Here is a 26,492-nt window from a genome sequence, read left to right as displayed (position 1 = left end):
GCTACAGGTGGGGCCAGCCTGGCTACATTAAAAGGAACTGCCCAGTAATGGAATGGGACTATTTTAAACTGTTAGAGTGGGACCAATCAGTGGGGGGTCTACCCCAAAGGTCATAGAATACAGTAACTCCTCACTTAAAGTCGTCCCGGTTAACGTTGTTACGTTGCTGATGAATTAGGGAACATGCTCATTTAAAGTTGTGCAATGCTCCCTTCTAACGTCGTTTGGCAGCCACCTGCTTTGTCCACTGTTTGCAGGAAGAGCAGCCGGTTGCAGCTAGCTGGTGGGGGCTTGGAACCAGGGTGGCCCGGCAGCCCCCCCCATCAGCTCCTCGCTCCCCTAAGTTCCCTGTGCTGCAGCCACCCAGCAGGCTACCAATTGCAGCTGTCCCTCCCCCCACTGCCATGTGCTGCTCCTGCCCTCTGCCTTGGAGCTGCTCCCCAAGCCCCCTGCTTGTTGGGCGGGGAGGGGAAGGAAGGGGGGCTAATGTCAGGGTGTCCCCTTCCCCCCTGCTCCTACACCCTGCTTACCCCTTCTCCATCTAGAGCAGGGAGGGGACACAGACAGAGAGAGACAGAGAGAGCCTGGGGCAGCAGCTGCTGTCTCAACTTCCTGATCCAAGACAATGCAGTTAAGAGTGGGTCAGCTTCCTTAAAGGGGCAGTGTGCGTTTCTCTCTCTCTCCCACACACAAGGTGTGTGGCTGTCTCCCCTCCCTCCATTCCTGCTGCCTTGTAGAGTGAGAGGCTACATTAACAACAATGTGTTAACCCTTGAGGGCTCAGCCGAGTGCTAGTTCATCATTTAGCACAGGGGTTCTCAAACGGGGGGTTGAGACCCCTCAGGGGATCAGGAGGTTATTACATGGGGGGGTCGTGAGCTGTCAGCCTCCACCCCAAACCCTGCTTTGCCTCCAGAATTTATAATGGTGTTAAATATATAAAAAAGTATTTTTAATTTATATAGGGGAGTCACATTCAGAGGCTTGCTATGTGAAAGGGGTCACCAGTACAAAAGTTAGAACCACTGATTTAGCAGCAAGACATTCTCTGGGAAATATCCCACCCTTTTCCACCCTCTAACTTCACCACCTCAACCAAGCTTCACAATCATCATAGCTGTGAACAGTATTAAATTGTTTGTTTAAAACGTATACTGTGTGTGTGTCTATATAATATATAATTTTTTGTCTGAAAAAAATTTCCCTGGAACCTAATCCCCCCGCCCCATTTATATTAATTCTTATGGGGAAATTGGATTCGCTTAACATCGTTTCGCTTAGTCGCATTTTTCAGGAACAGAACTACAACGTTAAGTGAGGAATTACTGTATCAGGGTTGGAAGGGACGTCAGGAGGTCATCTAGTCCATCTAGCTCAAAGCAGGACCAATCCCCAAATAAATCAAATCAGCGTGGCCCCACCATGGGTAGTGACAGTCAAGCTGAGGTAGTTAAGGGTCTGGTAGACTCAAGGTGTAGGTACACTTTGGTTTGGGAGGACCAGGTGAAGGCAACTAGCCTGGACTGACACCTCCCAGTATGTGTCTCCTATGTACATGGGGAGACCCAAGTCTATCCCACAGCAGAATTTGAGCTGGAGGTACAGGGCCGGCGAGCTAGATTCCAGGTCAGCGTGGTCAAGGACCTGGTGTGGCCCGTAATCTTGGGGAGAGACTGGGTGGGTTACTCAGCCCTCATGTGGGAAAGACCTGACAGTGATCCAGGACTCAGAGGGTCTAGGCCCAGATGGGGAAAAAAAGCAGAGGGGCTGGGAGCCAGGGTAAGGAGACCCCAGAGGTGAGACCATGATGCCCAAGATGTGAGGGACCTGCTGAGGAAGTGCCAACAAGACTTGGACGAGTCCAACATATCCCCAGGGAAAGTCATTGGCCAGCTGGACGGAGTAGAGCAAGAGTTGGCCTGGGTACAGGTGGAAGCCAAGGGGCAGAGGGAACAATGCTTGGCTTTGCTGGAAGCATTGGCCCATTCCCCGAGGGAGAAGACTCCAAGAGCACAGCAGGAGACCGCAGAGAGCTGGGCCTAGCAGGGTCCTATGGGAACCCAGACGGAGCTCCATGTGCAGCAGGGTACTGTAGGAACTCCGGCTGAAATACCTGGTGTGCTATTTCCATTATCTTGGCAGGGTGTTCCATTCAAATGAGTTGACCCCCACCCAGACAGCCCTAATGGCTCCATGTCGCAGATACCTTGTCTGATCTCCCATGCATCTGGGAGAAAAATCACACACAGCCTGCCCAGGGTTGCTTTAACCTCTTACATACCAGTGAGGGGCAGCTGTCCCATCACAATCCTAGATGGCTACTTTGGGAAGTTTAAACTGGTAGCTGGGACAACCTGTGGAATATTAATCTGGCTTGTGTGTTATGTTGGTTATGCTATAGGGAGCACTTTAAAATCGAGTTCGCTAACATGAGTTGAAGCACCTTGTATAGACACAGTTTAACAACTTCACAGCCATGTTAGCTGGGTATCTTGCACTATAGGTGAACGCTACATGACCTAGGCTACTACACAACCTGCTAACACAACTTCAAAGGTGTTAAACTGTGTCTTACAGAGGTGTTCGGGGGCTTTCCAAGTGTATTATGCTAACTCAAGTAAGGTAGTTCGTCTAAGAAAAGCACTTTTACTCACTGTCCTGGACAGACCCTAGCCTCCCCTCGGAACTTGGCCAGTTGTCTGTTGTACATGTTGACCCAGAAAACTGACAAGCACAGGGCTTCGTTTGGTGTGAAGTGTCATTATTAGCGTATTAAATTTTCTGGCTTTGCTGCTGTTGTGGCTTTGTGGCATCTTCACAATGGTTGCCATGGCAACCATGTTGTTTGACTTCACCCAGTCCCTGCCTCCTGTAAGTTGAAGACCCAAGCACAGATGCTGACCTACAATGTCAGCCCCACCGAAACACAGCCTCTTCACCCCGGATCCTTACTACATCCCAGGGTGAGTTCTGACTCGCACAGCGAACCTATCACTTACAGTTGCTGAAGGAACTTGGTGTAATTGGGGAGGATGGAGGAGGGAAATGTATTGTTTACATGAATTGTGATCTGTCTCCTGATATAATTAAACTCTCCATTTAAAAGTGCACTGAATGAAGCGGGGAGCATTTGTATAGAATATAGTTAAAGATGGAATTAAGGTCTGGCATTTCCTCATTTGTGAGTGCTTGACTTTGCAACGTTAACATTCTTTTTTAACATAGTTTTATTATGTGTGTGTGCCTGGGTATGTGGGGGAGAAGCTTGTTAATGTATATACATGCATGTTATAGGTGGGGCTGATAGCACCAACTATTACGAAGGCTGCCTGACAGTTCCTTTTATAAGATGCTATTTTCAATCTCTCATAACTTCTGCCAAACTGTGATGGTCTGGGCTGAAATTTTCCGCCCAGGGTGTCTGTTTCAGGCTGAATTATTTTGGAGACCATCAGCCAAAATGGTTCAGCTGTAGGAAATGGGGTAAAGAAAAATATATTTTGCCCATATTAAATTCTGATGTCCTTTTCTTTTAAAACCTCTACTGCCTCTTTGGAGTAGAGTTTTGAAATTTGGCAGGGGCTTGGCCTTTATATCAGGGACCTGCCTTTTGCCAGTCCTTTTAAAATATGCCCAAACTTGACCGAGTCATCAGACTTTGAAAAACTGCAGATTACACCTGCTCAGAGAACACCTGCTAGAGCTTTGCAGCTAAATTTCCAAAAGACTTCACCTGCGTTGAGGATGCTCCAGCCTGAGGCTGTTGGGGGCTGAGCAGGTCTTTCCCTTTAATTGCTGTTCTGGGCTGGGTCAGAGCCAGACACCATAAATGAAAGCCTGGAGCCTGACTCTCTTCTGTTCTCAGTAGGGAGGGAAGGAGACTAGGTATTGGGAGTAGACTGGGATTGGCTGGGCAAGGAAACTGGGACTGGAAACCAGAAAGGTAGGAAGAAGGAGGTGGAGGGGAAGGAGACGGATTGGATGAGGATCTGGAAGGAGGGGAAGTGGGACTGGCTGGGCATGGATACTGAGAATAGGAATGGGGGAGAGAGGACAGGAGTCTGGAGGGTGAGACGGGGGCTAGGATGAGAAGCCAGAGGACTGGAAACTGGTGCTGGCTAGTTGAGGAGAATGGAACTAGGATGGGGAGACAGGGTGGGGAAGAGACAGCAATGGAACAGGGACAAGTTGGAGGAGATGGGTCAGAAGGGTTCAAGCTTGGAGGGAATAGACAAAAAAGTCTGTGCCCATTAGATCCATAGATTCCAAGGCCAGAAGGGACCATTATGATCATCTAGTCTGACACACGCACACACCCGTATACCACAGGCCATAGAACTTCCCCAAAATTATTATTAGAACAGAACTTTTAGAAAAACATCCAATTGTGATTTAAAAATGGTCAGCGATGGAGAATCCACCACAACCTTTGGTAAATTGTTCCAATAGTTAATTACGCTCATCTTTTAAAATGGATGCCTTATTGCCTCTCTGAATGTGTCTAGCTTCAACTTCAATCATTGGATCGTGTTAGACCTTTCTCGGGTAGATTGAAAAGCCCATTATTAAATATTTGTTCCCCAGGTAGATACGTATAGACTGTGATCAAGTCACCCCTTGACCTTCTCTTTGCTAAGCTAAATGGATTGAGGAACTTGAGTTATCACTAAGGCAGGTTTTCTGATCCTGTCATCAGTTTCGTGCCTCTCATCTGAATTCTCTCCAATTTATCAACATTCTTCTTGAATTGTGCGCACCTGAGCTGGACACAGGATTCCAGTAACGGTGGCACCAGTGCCAAATATAGACCTAAAATCACCTCTCTGCTCCTTGAGAGTCCCCTGTTTGTACATCCCAGGATCGCATTAGCCCTCTGGGCCACAGCATCACACTGTGAGCTCATGTTCAGCTTGTATTCTACCGTGACTCCGAAGTCTTTTTCAGAGTCACTGCTTCCCAGGATAGAGTCCCTCATCCTGTAAGTATGGCCAACGTTTTTTGGTCCTAGATGTATACACTTACCTCTAGCCATATTAAAATGAAGAGTGTTTGCTTGCAGCCAGTTTAACAAGAGCTCCAGATTGCTCTGAATCGGTAACCTGTCCTCTTTATCATTTACCACTTATTACACTGGTCTACAATTTTTGAGAAGTCGTCTGCTTCAGAGATAAAATGTGCTATTTATTATGTATTTTGATGTGCTGAATTCAAATATGACAATTAAAACAACTGATTGGCTACTGTTTCTAAGATATTTAAGTTTTTACATTTTATGTCTATGTATATTGTGTAGATAGTAGAGTTTTAATCATAAATTCTAAACCTAGCTCTTTTCATGTGTTTATGGTTGTTTTACATGATAATATTTCACCTGTCCTGTTTATGTAACACTTTAAAAATCAGCAAAAGGGCTATATAAATAAAATGTATTATGAAACAAAAGGCAAAAAACTATTTTGTACATAGTTTAGTCCTATTCAATGTCTACTCGGCGCTTCTTGGCTTGTCTCTTGTATTCATTACATGGAGCATCTCTTGTCACTGTCCAGCAATAGTCTGCAAGCATTGATGGTCTCCATTTGCCCTGATAGCGTTTCTCCATTGTTGCAATGTCCTGGTGAAATCGCTCGCCGTGCTCGTCGCTCACTGCTTCGCAGTTCGGTGGATTAAAATGTATCTTTAGTGACATGTTGCAACCAAGGCTTTTGTATGCCTTGAGGAGGTTTTCCACCAACAACCTGTAGTTGTCTGCCTTCTTGTTTCCGAGAAAATTTATTGCCACTAACTGGAAGGCTTTCCATGCCGTCTTTTCCTTGCCACGCAGTGCATGGTCAAATGCATCATCTCGAAGAAGTTCACGAATCTGAGGACCAACAAAGACACCTTCCTTTATCTTAGCTTCACTTGACCTTGGAAATTTTCCACCGAGGTACTTGAAAGCTGCTTGTGTTTTGTCAATGGCCTTGACAAAGTTCTTCATCAGACCCAGCTTGATGTGTAAGGGTGGTAACAAAATCTTCCTTGATTCAACAAGTGGTGGATGCTGAACACTTTTCCTCCCAGGCTCCAATGACTGTCGGAGTGGCCGATCCTTCTTGATGTAGTGGGAATCTCTTGCACGACTATCCCATTCGCAGAGAAAACAGCAGTACTTTGTGTATCCAGTCTGCAGACCAAGCAAGAGAGCAACAACCTTCAAATCGTCACAAAGCTGCCACTGATGTTGGTCATAGTTTATGCACCTCAAAAGTTGTTTCATGTTGTCATAGGTTTCCTTCATATGGACTGCATGACCAACTGGAATTAATGGCAAAACATTGCCATTATGCAGTAAAACTGCTTTAAGACTCGTCTTTGATGAATCAATGAACAGTCTCCACTCATCTGGATCGTGAATGATGTTGAAGGCTGCCATCACACCATCGATGTTGTTGCAGGCTACAAGATCACCTTCCATGAAGAAGAATGGGACAAGATCCTTTTGATGGTCATGGAACATGGAAACCCTAACATCACCTGCCAGGAGATTCCACTGCTGTAGTCTGGAGCCCAACAGCTCTGCCTTAGTCTTAGGTAGTTCCAAATCCCTGACAAGGTCATTCAGTTCACCTTGTGTTATGAGGTGTGGTTCAGAGGAGGAGGATGGGAGAAAATGTGGGTCCTGTGACATTGATGGTTCAGGACCAGAAGTTTCATCCTCTTCCTCGTCTGACTCAAGTGAGAATGATTCTGGTGCATCAGGAACCGGCAGTCCTTCTCCGTGGGGTACTGGGCGTATAGCTGATGGAATGTTTGGATAATGCACAGTCCACTTTTTCTTCTTTGACACACTTTTCCCAACTGGAGGCACCATGCAGAAGTAACAATTGCTGGTATGATCTGTTGGCTCTCTCCAAATCATTGGCACTGCAAAAGGCATAGATTTCCTTTTCCTGTTCAACCACTGGCGAAGATTTGTTGCACAAGTGTTGCAGCATATGTGTGGGGCCCACCTCTTGTCCTGATCTCCAATTTTGCAGCCAAAATAAAGGTGATAGCCTTTCTTAACCATCGTGGTTATACTGCGCTTTTGTGATGCAAAAGTCACTTCACCACAAACATAGCAGAAGTTATCTGCACTGTTCACACAAGTACAAGGCATCTCTGCTCACTTTGGCTAAACAGAAATGTGTCCCTTTGCAAAATCAAACACTGACAAAGAAGAGAGCACGACACTGTATGATTTCTAGAGCTGATATAGGGCAATTTGTTCAGCAGTGATGTAAGCTTCGTTATGATTGCATCATACATGACTTCTAGGAATAACATGATGCAATTCATATCATGTATGATGTAATACCAGCTTCAGATTGCATCATTCATTGTTTTGCCTAAAAAGCAAGTACTGTCCAAACCCAGTCATAGATTTATTCATAGATCCAGTCAAAGATGTATTTTAGTCATTTCTGGTTTAAATTGAGATCCCTTCCCTTTATAACTCACTTATCCTCCGCCATTCCCAAGTCAAGGGTCGTATATACTGACCCAATAGCATATCTTGAAAACTAGAGCCAATCAACAATTTTAAGCATCATTTTCATTCTCAGTGACCCAGAATTAGTTAAGTTTGACTACATTTATTTCAGAAGCATTTTGGCTGTAGAGCAGTGTTATTTACTACGTATCTGTGATGATTTTGCTTTATTCCAAGTCATTGATTAAAAATGTTAACCAGCGTAGGACCAAAACCGGATCCCTGCAGGACCCCATGGGAACGCACACCCACTCAGTGATGACCATTCCCTTTTTACAGTGACGTTTTGAGGCCTATCAGTTAATTTTATAGCATTCTAGTTTTTTAATCCAAACGTTGTGTGGTACTTAGTCAAACGCTTTACAGAGGTTTAAGTACACCTCTACCCCGATATAACGCGACCCGATATAACACGAATTTGGATATAACATGGTGAAGCAGTGCTCCGGGGGGCGGGGCTATGCACTCCGGCGGATAAAAGCAAGTTCGCTATAACGCGGTTTCACCTATAACACGGTAAGATGTTTTGGCTCCCGAGGACAGCGTTATATCAGGGTAGAGGTGTATATTAAGTCAGCACTATTACCTTTATCAACCAAATTACAAATCTCATCAAAAAAGTGTGACAAGATCTATTTTCCACAAACCCATGTTGATCTGCATTAATTACATTACCCTCCCTTTAATTCTTTATTAATCGAGTTCCATATCAGCTGCTCCATTATCTTGCCTGGGATCCATGTCAGGCTGACAGCGTTATAATTACCCAGGTCATCCCACTTATGGTTTTTTAAAATGGGCACAACATTCGCTTTCTTCCAGGCTTCTGGAACATCCCCAGTGCTCCAAGACTTACTGAAAATCAACGTTAATGGTCCTCAGCCAGCTCTTTTAACTTGCATCCGAGAGTTTTATCTGAACCTGCTCGTTTTAAAGAGTCTAACTTTAGTAGCTTCTGTTTAACATCCTCCAGAGATACTAGTGGATTGGAAAGAGTGTTATCATCCCTATATGATGAGACAGTCGTCTGCTTTTTTTCACCCAAATACAGAACAGAAATATTTATTGAACACTTCTGCCTTTTCTTCATTATTATTGATAATTCTACCATTTCCATCTAGTCATGAAGCAGTACTTTTGTCAGGATTATTTTTGTTCCTAATATATTTTAAAACTCCTTATTGTCCTTAACTCTTCTGGCAGTATATTTCTGTGCTCTTTCTCAGCTCTGTACAGTCCCTGGGAGGAACCCCCTTCAGTGTGACAGCCCTTCTCGGGGGTCCACTCTCTCAGGGGTTAAGTCCCTCTGCCTCCTGGAACCACACCTCTCTGAGCCTTCAGCACACCTGTCTCTTGCCGTGAGCCCCCTCAGGGAGTCCACTCGCTCTGGACCCCGGGGCCTCCACACCCTGATCTCTAGACTGGAGTGACTCTCCACCAGTGTAAAACAGGAGTGCTTATTGAGCATCTAAACCCAGCACAGGAAACTACCCGGCCCTCAGGCCTAGCAACCCTCAGCACAGCACATCCAGGTCTCTCCTGCATCCAGGGGGGCTCTGGCTGCTCTCTCTCCCGAGTCCAGCAGCCCCCTCCTTCCAGCCGATCATCCGATATCATCTTCCCCAACAGCTCCTCCCCTGTCCTTTGTCTTCTGTCCCAGGTAAACAGGTCGCTGGGGCCCTCTCTCTTCCGTCCTTTGTTCCCCTCTGGCTGGAACTGGTTGGTCAGGTCACTGGGGTCCTCTTTCCTTTGTCCTCCCACTGGCCAGAACTGACTGATTGCCAAGCTGGGTTGGGCCTCTTAGTCACCAAGTCACCAGTTGTTAGAGTTCCGCATCTTCAGGCCGTTCTCTGGGGATTCCGCCTGCCAGGTGAGGTCATACCTGGTCCCCTGCAACAACAAACCCTCTCCCACCACCTTGTTAAACATGCAGCACACAGGGAAACTGAGGAGTGCACAGACTATTCATGTAAAACACTACAAAAATCCCCAACTTTGTCACAGTCCCTTATCAATTTTCTACAATTCCTAGCTTCTGATTTATACTCATTACTATCAGCTTCCCCTTTCTTCCATTTGTTTTGTGTGTGTGTGTGTGTGTGTGTGTGTATGTGTATATATACACACCAAGTCAGATTTTTTTTTTAACCAGTATGTCCTTCTTCCTTGATTGTGGCTTTTGGGGCAGCTAGTAAACATTCTTTAAAAATTCCCAGTTATCATTCATATTTTTCTACTTAATTTCTTCCTCCCAGCTGATTTGGCTCATAATTGTTTTCAGCTTTGTGAAATTGGCTCTGGCCATGTATATCTCTACTGGTCTCGACTTTATTCTGGTTACACATTATAAATGTAATCAAGTCATGGTCACTTGTACCTAAGCAGCAGCTATCTTTTATTTGTGTGATCAGTTCCTCTTTATCTGTCAAGACGAGGTCTAACAAAGAATTCCCACGTGTTGGCTGCAACACTTTTTGAGTTAGGAAATTGTCATCTATAATGTCTAAAGTTCTAAGGCTATTTTAGCACTGGCTGCATGAGCCTCCAGCAGATATCACTGAAATGTAACACACCCCTTTGCAGAGCCTGGAATGGAGTCCAAGATTCCAGAGTCTTCCCCTTCCTCTGTCAGCAAAACGTAGTTTGGAAATGTCCGAACTAAGGTTGCCCATGCAGCATTAACAAAGGTCGCCTTGTCCGTATGCATTATGATACAATTTTGAATCCCATTGTCACATACATGTTTTAAACATGACCTTCGCCTCACTCAATGCCTAGCTGGCCCTGCTCTGGGGATGAATCAGGGTTTTGGAGTGAGGGAAGACTGTTCTCTGTAAGACCCTTGCTTTAATGGTTACAGAAGTTGGAAGGTGTGTAGTGAATGAGACAGGAAATTGCGAGAAGAGAAAGGCAGAGTTAAGGTGGTTGAATGCTGCTGTGGGGAATTGGATTCTATCACTGCCAAAGAGTTCTTGTGTGATGGTATCAAATTTTCACAGTTGGTCAATAGTCCTCATTTTCTGGGTGCCTGACTTTAGACCCTGGGAATCTGACTTTCAGAAGTGCTGAGCATTCACAGCGGCAACTGAAGTCAATGGGAACCAGGCATTGAACATATGAAGTGCCAGATGATTATATGTAATGGGTGGGTGTCTCAAATTGGACACGCAAAATTAGTGGATAGTTCTGATCTTAATCTTTCTGTGTCTCAGTTCTCCAGCTATAAAATAGGATGATACCCCTTCATCATAGAGGAGTGTTGTGAAAATATATTAATCCGTGCTTGTGAAGCACTGAGATATGATAGTGATGAATGCCATAGAAAAGTTCACGAGGAAATGAAGAATTCTGTCTTCAGAGCAGTGTATTAATAGTGTGTGGCAAATAAGGCAGAGAGCTGCACATTGAAAAAAGGGAAAACAATATCCGTAGACTATGCAGGCAGAAGAGATCGTTGTGATCGTCTAGTCTGAACTCCTGTGTAATGATGGCCACAGGATTTCTATGTGAGCTAGAGAAAATATTTTAGGATGTTTTTTCTATCGTGATTTAGAAATTCAATCTTGATTTAACCAATACTTGGCCCAAATGCCACACACATGTAACAGCATGGGCTTTCAGCTATTCTATTCAATTATTCATACAAAGGGGACTAACTTCAACAGGAGAGATTGAAAGAGCCCTGCCCTAGAATACCTGTTAACACAGTGATTAAGTCACTGTCCTGGGAGGTGAGCGATCCAAGCACATAAGTCCCCTAGTGAATCCCACTCCCCCTTACTACTCTAGCCAACCTGTCCAGAAGCCAGCATAGCCAGAAGACTGGTTCCCCTTGTACTGAGATGGAGGCCATCCAAACTTTACAGGCCCCCCCCCGCTTCCCATAGAAGGTGGCCCAATGATCCACAAAGCCAGACCCGTACACCACTTCCCCAGCCAGCAGTTCACTCCTAGAATCTTCCTTCACTTATGGGACAGGAAGGATCTCCAAGAAAGATCACTTGGGCATTCCTCTCTTTCAGCACCCTTCTGCGTTCCCTGAAGTCATCGATAATCTGTGAGGTGCCCCACAACAGTGTCATTGGTGGCAGCCTCACCAGTGCTTCCTTCCCCACTGACTTCAGAAACCTGTCTTGGTTCTGGGAGAGCTCTGTCCTGTCATCGGCCTGGCCCTTACGGAACAGTCTTTCCGTTCTTCTCCATATAGAATCCCCAACAAGGATTGTCGTCTTCCTTGAATGGATGCAGGTATTTTGGGGGGGCAAGCTTGACTTTCTTACAGGTTGGGCTCAGACAGGTGTCTCATACAACTCTCCCTTCCATTCAACCAGCTAGATCGTCAGAGAGAGCTTCCCCTTTCCACGCTGACGGGGTGGTATCAATTGGAAACTTCTAGCTGGGTGGAATTCCTCCTGGTTCTCATAGCCTGCCCAGCCTCATCTGCCTACGGCCGTGTAAAATGCCGCCTCATCCTCTTGCCTCTGACGGTTATGGACTGCCATGCCTCTGCTCTGATTTCCTCACTCTCTGGTTCCTTGGTGGCCAACTGCTTTTTTCTTTGACTCAGGGGGGTGATGTTTCCTCAGCCTGGATGTCCAGTGGCACCCGCAGCCTTACGCACGGTGCATGGCAGGGGCTCCAGCCCAAGCCTCAGCGGCCACACCGCTATTTTTAGCGCTAGCCTGAGCCCCAGTGGGATAAATCTGTTTACTCCGGCTGGGAGCCTCGCTCCCACATGCACTGTAGGTAGAGCCTCGGCGGCGCCGTAGTCTCTGTCCTGGTCCTTAAAATCCAAGAAACTCTTTTCCGCCAGCACAGTTATCAATGTGCACTTCAGACAAAGGAATACCCTTCCGGCTTCAGGTAGGAAAGAAAACAGGACTGAATTGCTGCTCAATCCTGGGCATTTGGTGGAGGCCAGGGCCCGGGGGGGGAAATAATATGTAATTAAAGATTATATCATAATGAATACACAGCAGGGAATTGAATTAAGGTAGCACTAGCAACCGAAATATTGGCATTTCCTAACTGTTGAGGATTTGACTTTGCAACCTAAATAATGTTCTTTTAAACATAGATTTGTGTGTGTGTGTGTGTGTGTGTGTGTATAGAGAGAGAGGAGATAGGAATTTTCTGGTTTTTGTTTGTTATTAAAGATGTCTTTAAATGGTATATTGTGGTTTAACCTTCAAGCTTTGTGTTTGTTTGTAGTTAAGTTCTGTTTAATATTTATTTTTAATGTTTCATAGATTCCAAGGCCACAGGTAAATATAAACTGTGATCAAGTCATCTTTAACCTTCTCTTTGTTAAGTTAAATGGCTTGAGCTCCTTGAGTGATTCACTATAAGACATGTTTTCTATAATGGGCCTTAGAGACACAGTATCACTTGAGGCAAAAGAGCAAACAAACCATGTAGTCACACATCAGCGCTGAACAAAAGCACCAACACAAAATGATTTTGTTCATGGTCCAGTTAACTATGACAGTAACACAAATATCTTAAATCCCTGCTCAGTGAAGATGCCAGACTAAGCCCTGTGAATAATTTGCTTGCTACTTGGTTACAAACTCATTTATTGCACCAGACTTTGGCGTCTGTTGTTACTATCAGTGCGACTGTTGGCGTTGTTACTATCAGTGCGACTGTGACCTGTTAATATCAATGTGCTAGTTCCTGTTTACACCATCTAGCTGTACAGTCAGTGTCCTTAACTCCTTACTGAATTGTGTACCATCCTATAACTTTTCCTTTGAAACACACATCAATTACTGCATATGTATGTTTTCAGTGTTTTACTGGAGTTTGCTTTTTTTTTTTTTCTCCCTCCCCTTCTTATGGCAGAAGGGCAGGAATTGTTTAAAGGTAAAAAGCTCATTTTGTTCATTTTTAGACCCATGATTAAATACAGAACAGTTGGAGATTGTAAAATATTCAGTGTTCTTACAGGCTGTGATGCAAACTCAAACCATGGTGTCACGCTGTCTGGAGTGTCTATTCCAGGGCAGACATGGTGCTATATTCTATCATTAGACTTCACCAACCTGGTAACAAATGTGAATTCCTGGATCACTGTACCAGTCTTACCATGGAGTCGCAGACACTCCCCTGGGGCTCTCCAATCTATCTTGCCACCCAGGCAAGCTGGATTTAGTGATACATGGTCACTTAACCAAAATCACAAAATATTCACGTTGCTTCCAGTCCCAAGAGACTTACCCAGGGATCAATTGGTTCCCAAGATCTTACACTAAAGACAACACCTGTAGCCAATCCTTTAATAAACTATCTCAAGGTTTATTAACTAGGAAAAAGAAATGAGTTATTTATAGCTTAAAGCTGGCAACATATACACGCAAGTGAGGTCAGCCTATGGCAGGACCGGCTCCAGGGATTTTGCCGCCCCAAGCGTCGGAAAAAAAAAAAAGCCACCATCGCAATTGCGATCAGCAGCACTCCGGCGGCAGCTCCACCGCGCCGCTTTCTTCTTCGGCAGGAATTCAGCGTCAGGTGCTTCCCTCTGAGAGGGACCCGCCTCCGAATTGCCGCCGAACAGCCCGATGTGCTGCCCCTTCCCCTTGGCTGCCCCAAGCACCTGCTTGCTGGGCTGGTGCTTGGAGCCGGCCCTGGCCTATGGTTTCCAAAGGTGACAGAATGTAGTAATCTGTCAGCACCGAATGTCTTTTCAAGGCTAACTCATGCCAAGCAGCATGGGGATCTCTATGCTTCTGTTTAGGAATCCTTGCCCCTCAGAGTCCAGACAGCATAAAAGAAATTCAATTTCCTCCTGTCAGGGATTTTTATCCCCTCCTCTCCAGAGCCCAAAACTGATGGGATGAGTTCATGTGTAGGGCTCTCATTCTTGGAGGAAGTTAGGAATGCAATCAACTAAATCTCTATCTTTTGATGTTACGCAATATGTCAGACGCCTTCAGTGGGTCATTCTTGTATGCAGGGTAAGCACTTTACCGTAATCAATGCTGCTTTTCCTGTTTTTGTGAGTTACACAATTAAAGGTTTACAGTGCAAATACTCAATATAACTTTATACCAGGGGCGATAGACATTATAAGTGAGATCAATACATGCAGCATTCTAGAAGCATTTTATAAAATCTAAAGACGTTCTTATCAACTTACCATCTACTATCTGTTTCGATGATGCTAACACCACAGGAAAACCAGACTTGTTTCCAGCTATGCATTTGTCAGTGTTCAGTAAAGCCTGGGACCTTGGCATGAGCTAGCACCTGTTCTGCCAGCGTGTCACCTGGAACCGAGAGAGGTTTTACTGTTAATTATACAAAGAACATATGCTGACTGAGGTTTTGCCAAAATCAAACTGCCACAACGCATCCCCTCGCTCCCCCCACCACATGCACAGTCACTTTCACGCTTCTGGGTGTTCACACACACACACAGACTGACAAGCACTACCTTATATGCATCTACAGTCCCATTCACAAACTTGTACACTTGCAGGCAGACCCAGGTGTGCATTTTCACACCCCTACAAACCATGCTTGTACTGAGAGCCCCTCAATGCCCTCTGGCAGAGGCGATGCGTGGAGGGGGCATGCAGGGTCACGTTCCCGCCCCCCCAGATTGTTCAGTCACAAGATGCGGCCAGGCCACCTCCCTGCAGGGCAGCTGAGCCAATGAGCTGCACTGGGCAGGGGGAGGCAGAAGGAACAGCTGGGAGCTTCAGGGAGTGGCCACTGCTTTCTGGGGGGGGGGGGTGGCATTGCTTTACCAGGAGTGGGGGCTGCCTGGGGGGGCATGACTCAGCTGTTCTGGGGTTGTGCGCCCCCCCGCTATTAGCAGGCACGGGTCATCTCTGCTCACTGGTCTGTAAACTCCCTTCAGGTCTGACACACTTATTACACCTAACCCATTATTGTCATAGTATTTATCTGCCAAGAGAGTTATGTGTAGTATCACATGAAAGCTGGTGACACGCCGGTCAATAATATCATTGTGTGATGTAGGTATAGAGTTTCATAGAATATCAGGGGTGGAAGGGACCTCAGGAGGTCATCTAGTCCAACCCCCTGCTCAAAGCAGGACCAATCCCCAGACAGATTTTTACCCCAGTTCCCTAAATGGCCCCCTCAAGGATTGAACTCACAACCCTGGGTTTAGCAGGCCAATGCTCAAACCACTGAGCTATCCCTCCCCCCACATGTGTGCAGCAAATATGGTTCTAAAATATGTTTTGGAGGCAAAGTTGTTAAACAAGTTTGTCCTAGACAAAGAACATAAGAACAGCCATACTGGGTCATACCAAAGGTCCATCTAGCCCAGTATCCTGTCTTCTGGCAGCGGTCAATGCCAGGTGCCCCAGAGGGAATGAACAGAACAGGTAACCATCAGGTGATCCACTCCCTGTCGCCCATTCCCAGCTTCTGGCAAACTGTGGAATGTTAATTTGCCAGTTTGCCTGTGTCTGTAACATAAATCGGGATGCCAAAGACAATGGGCAGCTCATTTGCATCTGAGGTCATCAGGTGGATGAGGAAACATCATGGCGTCAGCATGTGTAGGATACCACAGGCTGAACTCAAGGGAGGACCTCGGGAGTCAGCCTGACTCTTAAGACAAAGACAATGAAATTTGGGGAATATAAAGAGAAGCAAAAAGGCCTTTTGTTACCCATCACTGAGGGGACAAAGAGGTCAGTGCTCTTTGCATCTCTGAACAGTGGATCCCCAGTGAGGTTGGTTGGTCGATGCTGAAAAGCGACTGTGGGTGAGAACTCCTTTAGACAAAGCTGGGTGGCTGCTAAGGTTCTATGTAGACTCTTAGAAGCATGTTATTCTTTTCTTTCCTTTGTAACCATTTTCTGTTTCTGTTATCACTGCTTAGTGCCACTTAAAGCTCTATTATTAAACTTATTCTTGTTTTATTATAAATTCATCTCGGCATTATACTGAAGTGAGGGACGCATCGTCAGCTGAGCCAACAGGCTGGTGCGTATTCTCTCTTTGGAGACAGCGGACGTGGTATTTCCGTGGGCATCCAGTGACAGGGACTGGATGCCACAAAGGAACGTTATTCCAGAGGGCTCGGGCACTGTAGTGCACCCAGGATTATCTGCATGGCAAGGCAAGGACTGGCAGAATCCTAACGAGTTTGTTGGGCTGGCTAGCAGACTGAAATGTTGAGGAGCTGACACACGGTTTAGTAGCAGCAAATTTCTCTCTTGCTGAGACAGGGTAACAAGCAGGGCTGCCCAGAGGATTCAGGGGGCCCGGGGCAAAGCAATTTCAGGGGCCCCTTCCATAAAAAAGTTGCAATACTATAGAATACTATATTCTCGTGGGGGCCCCTGTAGGGCCTGGGGTCTGGGGCAAATTGTCCCACTTGCCCCCACCCCCGGGCGGCCCTGGTAACAAGGTGACATAGAGTTCTGGACTCCCCGACAAAGCGTCTCACACACCCACATGCACACGTTCGACTTGCACACTTTCATGCTTTTCACATAGCAACACATTGGCATGTGCACGTTCATCTCCATACACATCTTCATTTGCACTTTACACTCCGGCATCCCACACGTTTGCACCCACATACCGTATATACCCGTTCATTAGCCCGTTCATTTACAAGCCGACCCCCCAAGATGGTTAGGTAAAAACAGCAAAAACTGTATGACCCTTTCATAAACCGACCCTATATTTCAGGGGTTGGCAAACTTTGGCTCCCGGCCATTAGGGTAAGCCGCTGGTGGGTCGGGACATTTTGTTTACTTGGAGCGTCTGCAGGCATGGAGCCCCTCAGTTCCCTGTGGCTGCGGTTTGCCGTTCCCAGCCAATGGGAACTGCTGGAAGTGGCCACTTCCCGCACTCCCATTGGCTGGGAACGGCAAACCGTGGCCACAGGGAGCTGAGGGGCTCCATGCCTGCAGACGTTCCAGGTAAACAAAACGACAATGTATTAGATATTCAATTCAATGATTCCATAGAGTTTAAAATCATGAAATTTTGGTGTAGACCCGTTTATAAGCCGACCCCCACTCTTTGATGCGTCACTTTTTTACCAAAAATATTCGGCTTATGAACGAGTATATACGGTATATATACCCTCATAACACACACTTTCAGATACATAACTAATTATTCTATCTATGTGTGGAGGAGCTGGAACTTTAAAATGGTCATTGCTGCCAAACCAGTAAGTACCTGTCTGTGATTTCCTCCTCAGATATGGTGGGTTCTACCCTCAGATCCGCTACCAGATTGGAGAAACCTATGGCAAAACCACCTCTCGCCTGCTGACAGACCCCAATGTTCGGAAGAGCCCTTGCTCTGTGCTGGCACCCCTGGGGAAGCCAAGGTTCCTAGAGGACTTTAGTGGTACAAAGCATCCTTCAAACCAGATGCTGGATCAAAACTACAGTTACTTTCCCGGATACACTGGTGAGTGAAACTCAGGACTTTGCCCACGGCATAAACACAAAGGGAAGTTCTGCCAGCTGAATGTGGACACAAGAACAAATGGATATAAACTGGACATTAGGAAGTTTAGACTTGAAATTAGACGAAGGTTTCTAACCATTAGAGGAGTGAAGTTCTGGAACAGCCTTCCAAGGGTAGTAGTGGGGGCAAAAGACATATCTGGCTTCAAGACTAAGCTTGATAAGTTTATGGAGGGGATGGTATGATGGGATAGCCTAATTTTGGCAATTAATTGATCTTTGATTATTAGCAGGTAACTATGCCCAATGGCTTGTGCTGGGATGTTAGATGGGGTGGGATCCGAGTTACTACAGAGAATTCTTTCCTGGGTGTCTGGCTGGTGAGTCTTGCCCACATGCTCAGGGTTTAGCTGATCGCCATATTTGGGGTTAGGAAGGAATTTTCCTCCAGGGCAGATTAGCAGAGGTCCTGGGGGTTTTTCGCCTTCCTCTGCAGCGTGGGACACGGGTCACTTGCTGGAAGATACTCTGCACCTTGAAGTCTTTAAACCACAAGTTGAGGACTTCAATAACTCAGGCATAGGTTAGAGGTTTGTTACAGGAGTGGGTAGGTGAGATTCTGTGGCCTGCATTGTGCAGGTCAGACTAGGGCCTGGTCCCCACTAACCCCCCACTTAGGACTAAGGTACGCAAATTCAGCTACGTTAATAACGTAGCTGAATTCGAAGTACCTTAGTCCGAACTTACCGCGGGTCCAGATGCAGCAGGCAGGCTCCCCTGTCGATGCCGCATATTCCTCTCGCCGAGCTGGAGTACTGGCGTCGACGGCGAGCACTTCCGGGATTGATTTATCGCGTCTAAACCAGACGCAATAAATCGATCCCAGAACATCGATTGCCTGCCGCCAGACCCTCCGGTAAGTGTAGACGTACCCTAGATGATCATAATGGTCCCTTCTGACCTTAAAGTCTATGAGTCTAAGTCAAAAGTTTCACCTAGGTGGCCTTGGTTTGTATATGGTATTTGGACTAGTAGGACATGCTTTCATGGAACAATCATGGCTCCATGATTAGTCTCCTGTGGGTCTCATTGCGGATGCTGGGTGGTGGTGGTGGCCTGTGTTATACAGGCAGTCAGACTAGGTGACCACAATGGTTCCCTCTGACCTTAGAGAATTTAAGAATCTTTAGTGGGACCTGTCATTCTCCTGTGGCCAATTGAGTTACAACGCACATCTTCTCATTCTCCTCATTGCCAAGCAACTGTAGAGTGAAGCATTTCCTTCTCTTTAGAGAAGTGCCCACATAGATTCGCACTTACAGGGTTTTGCATGCACCCTCAGTATTGACCCTGGGCTCCTCTGGAATAGAAGTGCCCTTGGGCAGCACACACGCTCCCTGTGCAACAGATCTGAATATCTGAAACCAAGATTGCGTCAGCAGCAGCACGCTGGGCCTCCGTAAGCGCCGCTTCAATGCGTAGCTCCTTGTTCGCTCCAGCTGGGTCGAGTGCTTTTCTCATGTGTTTTTCCTGTAGTGTTTGAGAAGTAGCTGTTGTGACTGTAAGATTTCATAGCAGCTGTCAATGTTGCATCACTGTTTGGCCTACCCTAGGTAGGTGGCAGAGACTGGCAGGTCTGCTTTATGATACAATCATGTATCTCTGCGGTATTGGATAGTTTTACTCCTGATCTGAGCAGGGATGGCTTCCTTACAGTGATGGGTTCAGGAATTGCACCTCTGTGACACCAAAATGTCCTTCACTGTCTGACTTGGCTCAATGACTGGCCTTCCCAAGGCATGCTCCATATGCTTGTCACCACCTAAAGGAGGTGATGACAACCTTCACTCAGCTCTCCCTGATAAGTGCTTTGGCATGACCAAGCCATCAGTCGGACAACTGAACACCAATTGACAGACTCGTGACTTGTGGTGATCTCAAATGAAATGGCCCTTTGCAGGGTGAACAATGAAAGAAAAGAAAAAGGCTCATGCCTATGTGTATGCCATCTCCATGTGGAAGGCCTCTCTTCTGAAAAATGCAATGACCTGGCCAATCTAATACATGAACAGAAGATCAATGTCCTCGCACTACAAGAGAGTCACTTATTGGACAACAAGAAAGCATCAAAATGTCACATCCCAGGATATCTCTTAGCAGTGAGCCCATGGACATGGACCGGCAATGTTCATGAGACAACAGCTGTGGAATACCTGCTCTGTGGACTCAAACTCTTCAACACCATATGCTATCACAATCTGAGTTGGCCAGCTTAAGATCACAAATATCTTTAGGCCACCATATGTCACCTGGCCCACATTGGTTTTAGCAAATCACAGCCACCCTTCAATATGGGTTGGAGACTTCACTAGCCATCATACATCCTGGGGTTCTGACAACAATGATCCCACGGGCAAACAGCTTCTTAAATGGGCCTTGAACCAAAATAAGCATCTACCGTTTGATCTTAAGCACCCAGGAACCTTTCATCCTGCAAGGTGGAGAAAAGTTGACTCGCCCAACTTATGCTTCGTGTCCCGTGCCTGGAACGCATGGCCCCTACTGGTGGAACAAACTCTCTTCAATGATTTTTCACATAGCCAACATTGACCTCTTGTCATATGCATCAGTGACCTAGTCCTCTAATCACATTGCTACCAAAACCACACTGAAACTTTAGGAAGGACCATTGGAACAGCTACATGGAACCCATGGAAAAAGTGGTTTGACAAAGCCCTGTGAACATGGACAGTTATGACAGGTTCCTCGATCTCCTTAAAGAGGCTGTAAAAAGGAACATCCCCTGTGGCTACAGGAAAGCCAACACTCCCTGCTGACTGGCAGACAGTGAGGCTCTCCTGAAGGAGTCCAGGACCATAGATAATCCTGCTGCTGCAACCACACTCCTGGAAACACTGAACTCTGCTAGATGAGAGTGATATGCAAAAGCTCTGCAGAGCCTCGGTGTCACCCACTTCACCAGGAAAGCCTGGAAGCTTCCCCGTAATCATGGTAGTACCAACCCTCCCCTTTGCACCGTGTCACGTGTCACAGCTGACGCCATTGCCACCCTAATGCTCCTGAATTCCAAAGCCCAAATAGATTTCATCACAAAAGGACCAGGAAGACAGAGCTTTATTGATCTTTGTCCAACTGCCCAGCAACACTGAATCTATCAAAGCCTTTCACTAGAGAAAAAGTGGACAAGCCCATAAAACTCACCAAACTTGGCAATGCAGCAGGCCCAGATGGCATTTTCCCAGAATGTCTGAAAAACCGAGGCCAGCATGGCCACAACTGGTTGACACACTTCTTTACCAACGTGTATGCCCTTGGCCAAATGCCTAAGGCGTGGCAACAGGCAAAGGTCACCACCATCCTGACACTGCAGAGAGCAGACAAACTGACAAACTAACAGCTGGTATCATTACTATGCATAACATACCAGCTCTTGGGAAGGATACTACACCCGGCTTTGATTACTGCCTCTAAAAAAGCAGTCTGGGTTCAGACTGAGATGAAGTACCTGCAATCAGGTACATGCACTGATGACCTACATGGAAGCTGGCTATCAATATGGGCTCAAACCAGCAGCAGCCTTTGTGGATTTGTCCTCAGCATATGACATGGTTTGACAGGACAGCTTGATTCTGAAAGTGTCAAAAATAGCATGTTGCAGAGCAACGCTGCACCTACTGAGAGTTATGCTCACAAGTGTTGCATTCTTATAATAGAACAGACCAGCTGACCTCGTTTCCTGAACAATGGGCTCCCACAGGAATTCGTCTTGGCACTGTCTCTCTTTAATATTTATCTCAGTGACATGCCATGAAGCCAGTCATGAAAATTTGGATATGAGAATGATCTCACGCTCACCGTGAAGTGAGCCTTTCACCCGCGCAGAACGCATCCTCAGCACAAGATCTGCAGAACCTGAAGAAGTGCTACTGGTCATGGTGATCACACAGGGGGGAGGGATAGCTCAGTGGTTTGAGCGTTGGCCTGCTAAACCCAGGGTTGTGAGTTCAATCCTTGAGGGGGCCATTTGGGGATTTAGTTGGGGATTGATCCTGCTTTGAGCAGGGGGTTGGACTAGATGATCTCCTAAGGTCCCTTCCAACCCTAATAATCTATGATTCTATGACTCTGACCAAACCCTCAAACTGCTGCCTCCTCATTTCACCTGAGCAACTGACATGTAAAGACATGCGTGAATGTCACCTGCAACACCAAACTCAGGCTACAATCCAGAACCACACAGATATCTTGGGAAGCCCTCTTGCCTCACATCTGACAGAAACCACTGCCAGAATAAAGGCTAGGAACAGTACAATCCATAAACTAGCCAAGACCAATAGGGGAGCAGATGCTCACACCTTGCAGACATCCTTGGCCCTCATCGTCTCAGTGTCTGAATACTGCGTGCCAGTATGAGTAGGTAGTGCACATATGAAACTTGCCAATGTGCAATTGAACACTGCTATGCAAATTGTCACAGAAGTGCTGAACTTAACATTGACATTCTGATTCCCCGTCCTCACGCATATCTTACCAACATCCCCCGAAGAGAAGCAGCAATAATACAAGAATACGACTCTGCGATAACAAACTCAGACTTGCTCGTCTATGAAGGTCTCCAACCCCCTCCTGAGATGCCACCTTAAATCCAGGAACCCTTTCTGGTTAGCAGCTAAAGCTTTTGAAACCTCAGGAGTGTTACCAAAAGACAAGTGGTGGAGGCTATGCAAAAATTGTAGGGTCAAGAATCAAGACCTGATCATGGATCCTACAAAACAATTACCTACCTTCACCATGTTGCATAAGACATGGATCCTAGCGAACCACATCAGAACATCACACAGGTGCTGCAATTGCCTAACGCACAAATGGAAAATGAAGAAGTCTCACATGTGAATGTGGAGAAGACCTCCAAACCATGGAGCATCTAGTGAATTGCTGCCCTCTAAGATCTTTTGCCGGAGGGACAGGCTTGATACATTCCATCTTACTGGAAGCCACAGAGTGGATGACAAACTTGGATGTTGACCTTTAATGTTACTTTTGAAGTTGTGCTCAAGATGAAGACATGCCTTTAAAACCACAGCTGTTGCACATATCCTTCACTTTATAAAAAATGATTAAATTAAAACTTACCTAAACAAACATCTCTCCATATAGAATCAACAACACTCAGCGAGTCTCTGAGTTTTTAACTATTCTTCAAAATACATGTTTTTCATACATTCCAAGATCAGAAGGGACCATTGTGATCATCTAATCTGATCTTCTGTATAACACAGGCCAGAGAGCTGCCCCAAAATAATTCCTATACCATATCTTTTGGAAAACAGACACTCTTGATTTTTAAAATTGTCAGGAGGGAGAACCCACATCAACTCTTGCTATATTGTTCATGTAGTTAATTTCTCACCACTAAAAACGTATGTCTTATTTCCAGTCTGAATTTGTCTAGCTTCAACTTCCAGCCATTGGATTGCATTATATCTTTCGGTGCTAGATTGAAAAGCCCATTATTAAATATTTGTTCCCCATGTAGATTCTCATCGACTGTCATCAAGTTACCCCTTAACCTTCCCTTTCTTAAGCAGGTTGTCCAATCCTTTAATCATTCTTGTGGCTCTTCTTTGAACCCTCTCCAATTTATCACCATCCTTCTTGAATTGAGCACACCAGAACTGGACACAGGCTTCCAGCAACAGTCACATCAGTGCCAAATACAGAGATAAAATAACCTCTCTGCTCCTATTCAAAACCCCTCCCCCCGTTTATGCATCACAGGATGTCCTTAGCTCTTTTGGTCACAGCATCACATTGGGAGCTCACGTTCAGCTGATTATCCACCATGACCCCCAAATCTCTTTGAGTCGCTGCTTCCCAGGATAGAGTCCCCCATCCTGTAAGAATGGCCAATGTGTTTTGTCCCGAGATGTATACATTTACATTTAGCCATATTACAATGCAGATTGTTTGCTTGTGCCCAGCTTACCTAGCGATCCAGATTGCTCTGAATCAATGACCTGTCCTCTTCATTATTTATCACTAAGGCTGTGAATCTGTCACGGAGGTCACAGATTCTGTGACTTTCTGAGCCCTCTGTGACTTCTGCAGAGTCTGGTGCTGCTGATCTGGGGGCCACTTGAGCAGCTCAGGCAGCCCCTGGGCCAGCCACACCGACTGCTGCAGGGGCAGTCTCGGGTCCCTGCGCCTCCCCTCCCCCCCAGCAGCAGCAGGAGTTTGGGTGTGGAAGGGGACTTTGGGCTGTGGAAGAGGGTTGGGGCATAGGAGGGGGTGAGGGCTCTGGGCAGCGATTATCTTGTGGGGGGGTGACATGTCTGTTGTCTCCTAGGCAGAGGAGCGGCCAGAGGGCTCCGCATGCTGCCTCTGCCCACAGGCGCTGCCCCTGCAGCTCCCATTGGCCGGTGCTTGGGGAGCCACGTGGAGCCAGGTAGGGAGCTTGCCAGCCCCACCAACCCCCACTCCCGAGCAGCAGCAGGGGTCCCGGGCTATCCCTCTCCCCCAAGAGCACCTGTGGTGCCCTTGAGCCACCCCCTGCTCCAGAGTACCCAAGTTTTAGTTAGGGACGTATAGTACAAGTCATGGACAGGTCACGGGCCACGAATTTTTGTTTACTGCCCGTGACCTGACCATGACTTTTACTAAAAATACCCGTGACTAAAACGCAGCCTTATTTATCACTCCCACAATTTGTGTGTTCTTTGTAAACATTATTAGTGATTATTTTTTGTTTTCTTCCAGGTCATTAACAAAATATTAAATAGCGTAAGGCCAAGAACCGATCCCTGCAGGACCCCATTGGAAATATGCCACCCTCATTGACCGTTCCCTATTTACAGTTAGATTTTGAGACCTATCAGGTAGCCAGTTTTTAATCCATTTAATGTGTGCCATGTTAATTTCATATCATTCTAGTATTTTAATCAAAATGCCTTCTGTACCAAGTCAAATATTTTACAGAAGTCTAGAAAGACAAGGTGGATGAGGTAATATCTTTTATTGGACCAACTTCTGTTGGTGAGAGAAGCGTGCTTTCGAGATTACACAGAGCTCTTCCTCTGGTCTGGGAAACTAACTCAGACCTGGTCTACACGACAGAGTTAACTAAAATGTAGCTCCTGCAGATGTAACTCACCCACTACACCAACTTAACTCCACCTCTGCAAGAGGTGTAGCACTTAGGTTGATGCAATTAGGTTGACGCAGTGTCAGTGTAGACATTGCATTGCTTACATCGACTGTTTCTGCTTTTCTGAAGCCATCCCACAACACCCCACGCTGACAATTAAGTCAGTGTAAGCACTTCTGGTGAGGATGTGCACCGCCAACACAAGGAGTGTAGTGTGGACAGGCAAAAGCAATTTAATTACTTCCGTTGTCATACATCAACATAACTTAGGTTAACTTAATTTTGTAGTGTAGATTTACCCTGAGAGAGTCACTGCTAAATACAAGGGGGAACAGATTGTTTAGCATAAGAGTTAACACATATTTCAAGGGACCATTCAAGATGAAGTGGCCCGTTAACACCTCTCCAGTCATAAGCGGGGACAGGAAGGGAGGGAGCAGCTGGGAGGGTTGTAAGTGGGTTATGGATTGTTGTAATAAGCCATAAATCCAGCATCTCTGTTCAGTCTATGATATTTTAGTTCTAGCAAAGTGATGAATTTAAGCATCCAGGCTCTGGGGAGAAGGCTCTGAGGGTATGTCTACACTTCAAAATTAGGTCAAATTTATAGAAGTCGATTTTTAGGAAGTGATTTTACAGTCGATTGTGTGTGTCCCTACTAAGCGCATTAAGTCGGCAGAGTGCGTCGACAGTACCGTGGCTAACATCGACTTTCGGAGCATTGCACTGTGGGTAGCTATCCCACAGTTCCCGCAGTCTCCGCTGCCCATTGGAATTCTGAGCTCCCAATACCTGATGGGGCAAAAACATTGTCACGGGTGGTTTTGGGTACATGTCGTCAGTCATCCCTCCCGCCGTGAAAGCAACAGCAGACAATTGTTTCGCGCCTTTTTTCCGTGCAGACGCATACTGCTTTCAGCAGACGGTGCAATAGGACTGATAGCTGTCGTCATCCAACCACCGCTTCCACTGCAACTCTGCTCTCCTGGTGCCATGAATCCACCTCGCAGGTCGTCTCGTCATTCGGTATAAGTATCTATTCTCGTGGCATCCATCGTCTCTGCTCTCCGGCTCTCCTGCAGATGCCATACCACGGCAAGCATGGAGCCCGCTCAGCTCACCGCTGCTGTTGTGAGCATTGTAAACACCTTGCGCATTATCCTGCAATATGTGCAGAACCAGAACCTGCAGAAGCAGGTGAGGAGGCGACGGCAGCACGATCACGATAGTGATGAGGACATGGACACAGACTTCTTTCAAAGCACAGGCCCTGGCAATTTGGACATCATGGTGCTAATGGGGCAGGTTCATGCCATGGAATGCCGATTCTGGGCCCGGGAAACAAGCACAGACTGGTGGGACCGCATAGTGTTGCAGGTCTGGGATGATTCCCAGTGGC

General features: G+C 46.3%; 1 protein-coding gene across 1 annotated transcript in view; it reads left to right on the top strand.

The window, feature by feature from the left end:
• The first annotated feature begins 2,907 nt into the window (after nt 1-2,907).
• The window catches only part of FAM166A (family with sequence similarity 166 member A), a 75,592-nt gene continuing 52,007 nt past the window's right edge, over nt 2,908-26,492 (top strand). Inside the window, exons 1-2 of the mRNA XM_054007444.1 lie at nt 2,908-2,963; nt 17,715-17,929. Coding sequence (XP_053863419.1) covers nt 2,908-2,963; nt 17,715-17,929 — 271 coding nt within the window. The remainder of the gene's footprint in view (nt 2,964-17,714; nt 17,930-26,492) is intronic.

Source organism: Malaclemys terrapin, chromosome 17 (genome assembly GCF_027887155.1).
Source record: "Malaclemys terrapin pileata isolate rMalTer1 chromosome 17, rMalTer1.hap1, whole genome shotgun sequence".
NCBI classification, from domain to species: domain Eukaryota; kingdom Metazoa; phylum Chordata; order Testudines; family Emydidae; genus Malaclemys; species Malaclemys terrapin.
Note: the sequence above shows the minus strand (reverse complement) of the source record. Positions and strands in the feature narration are given on the sequence as shown.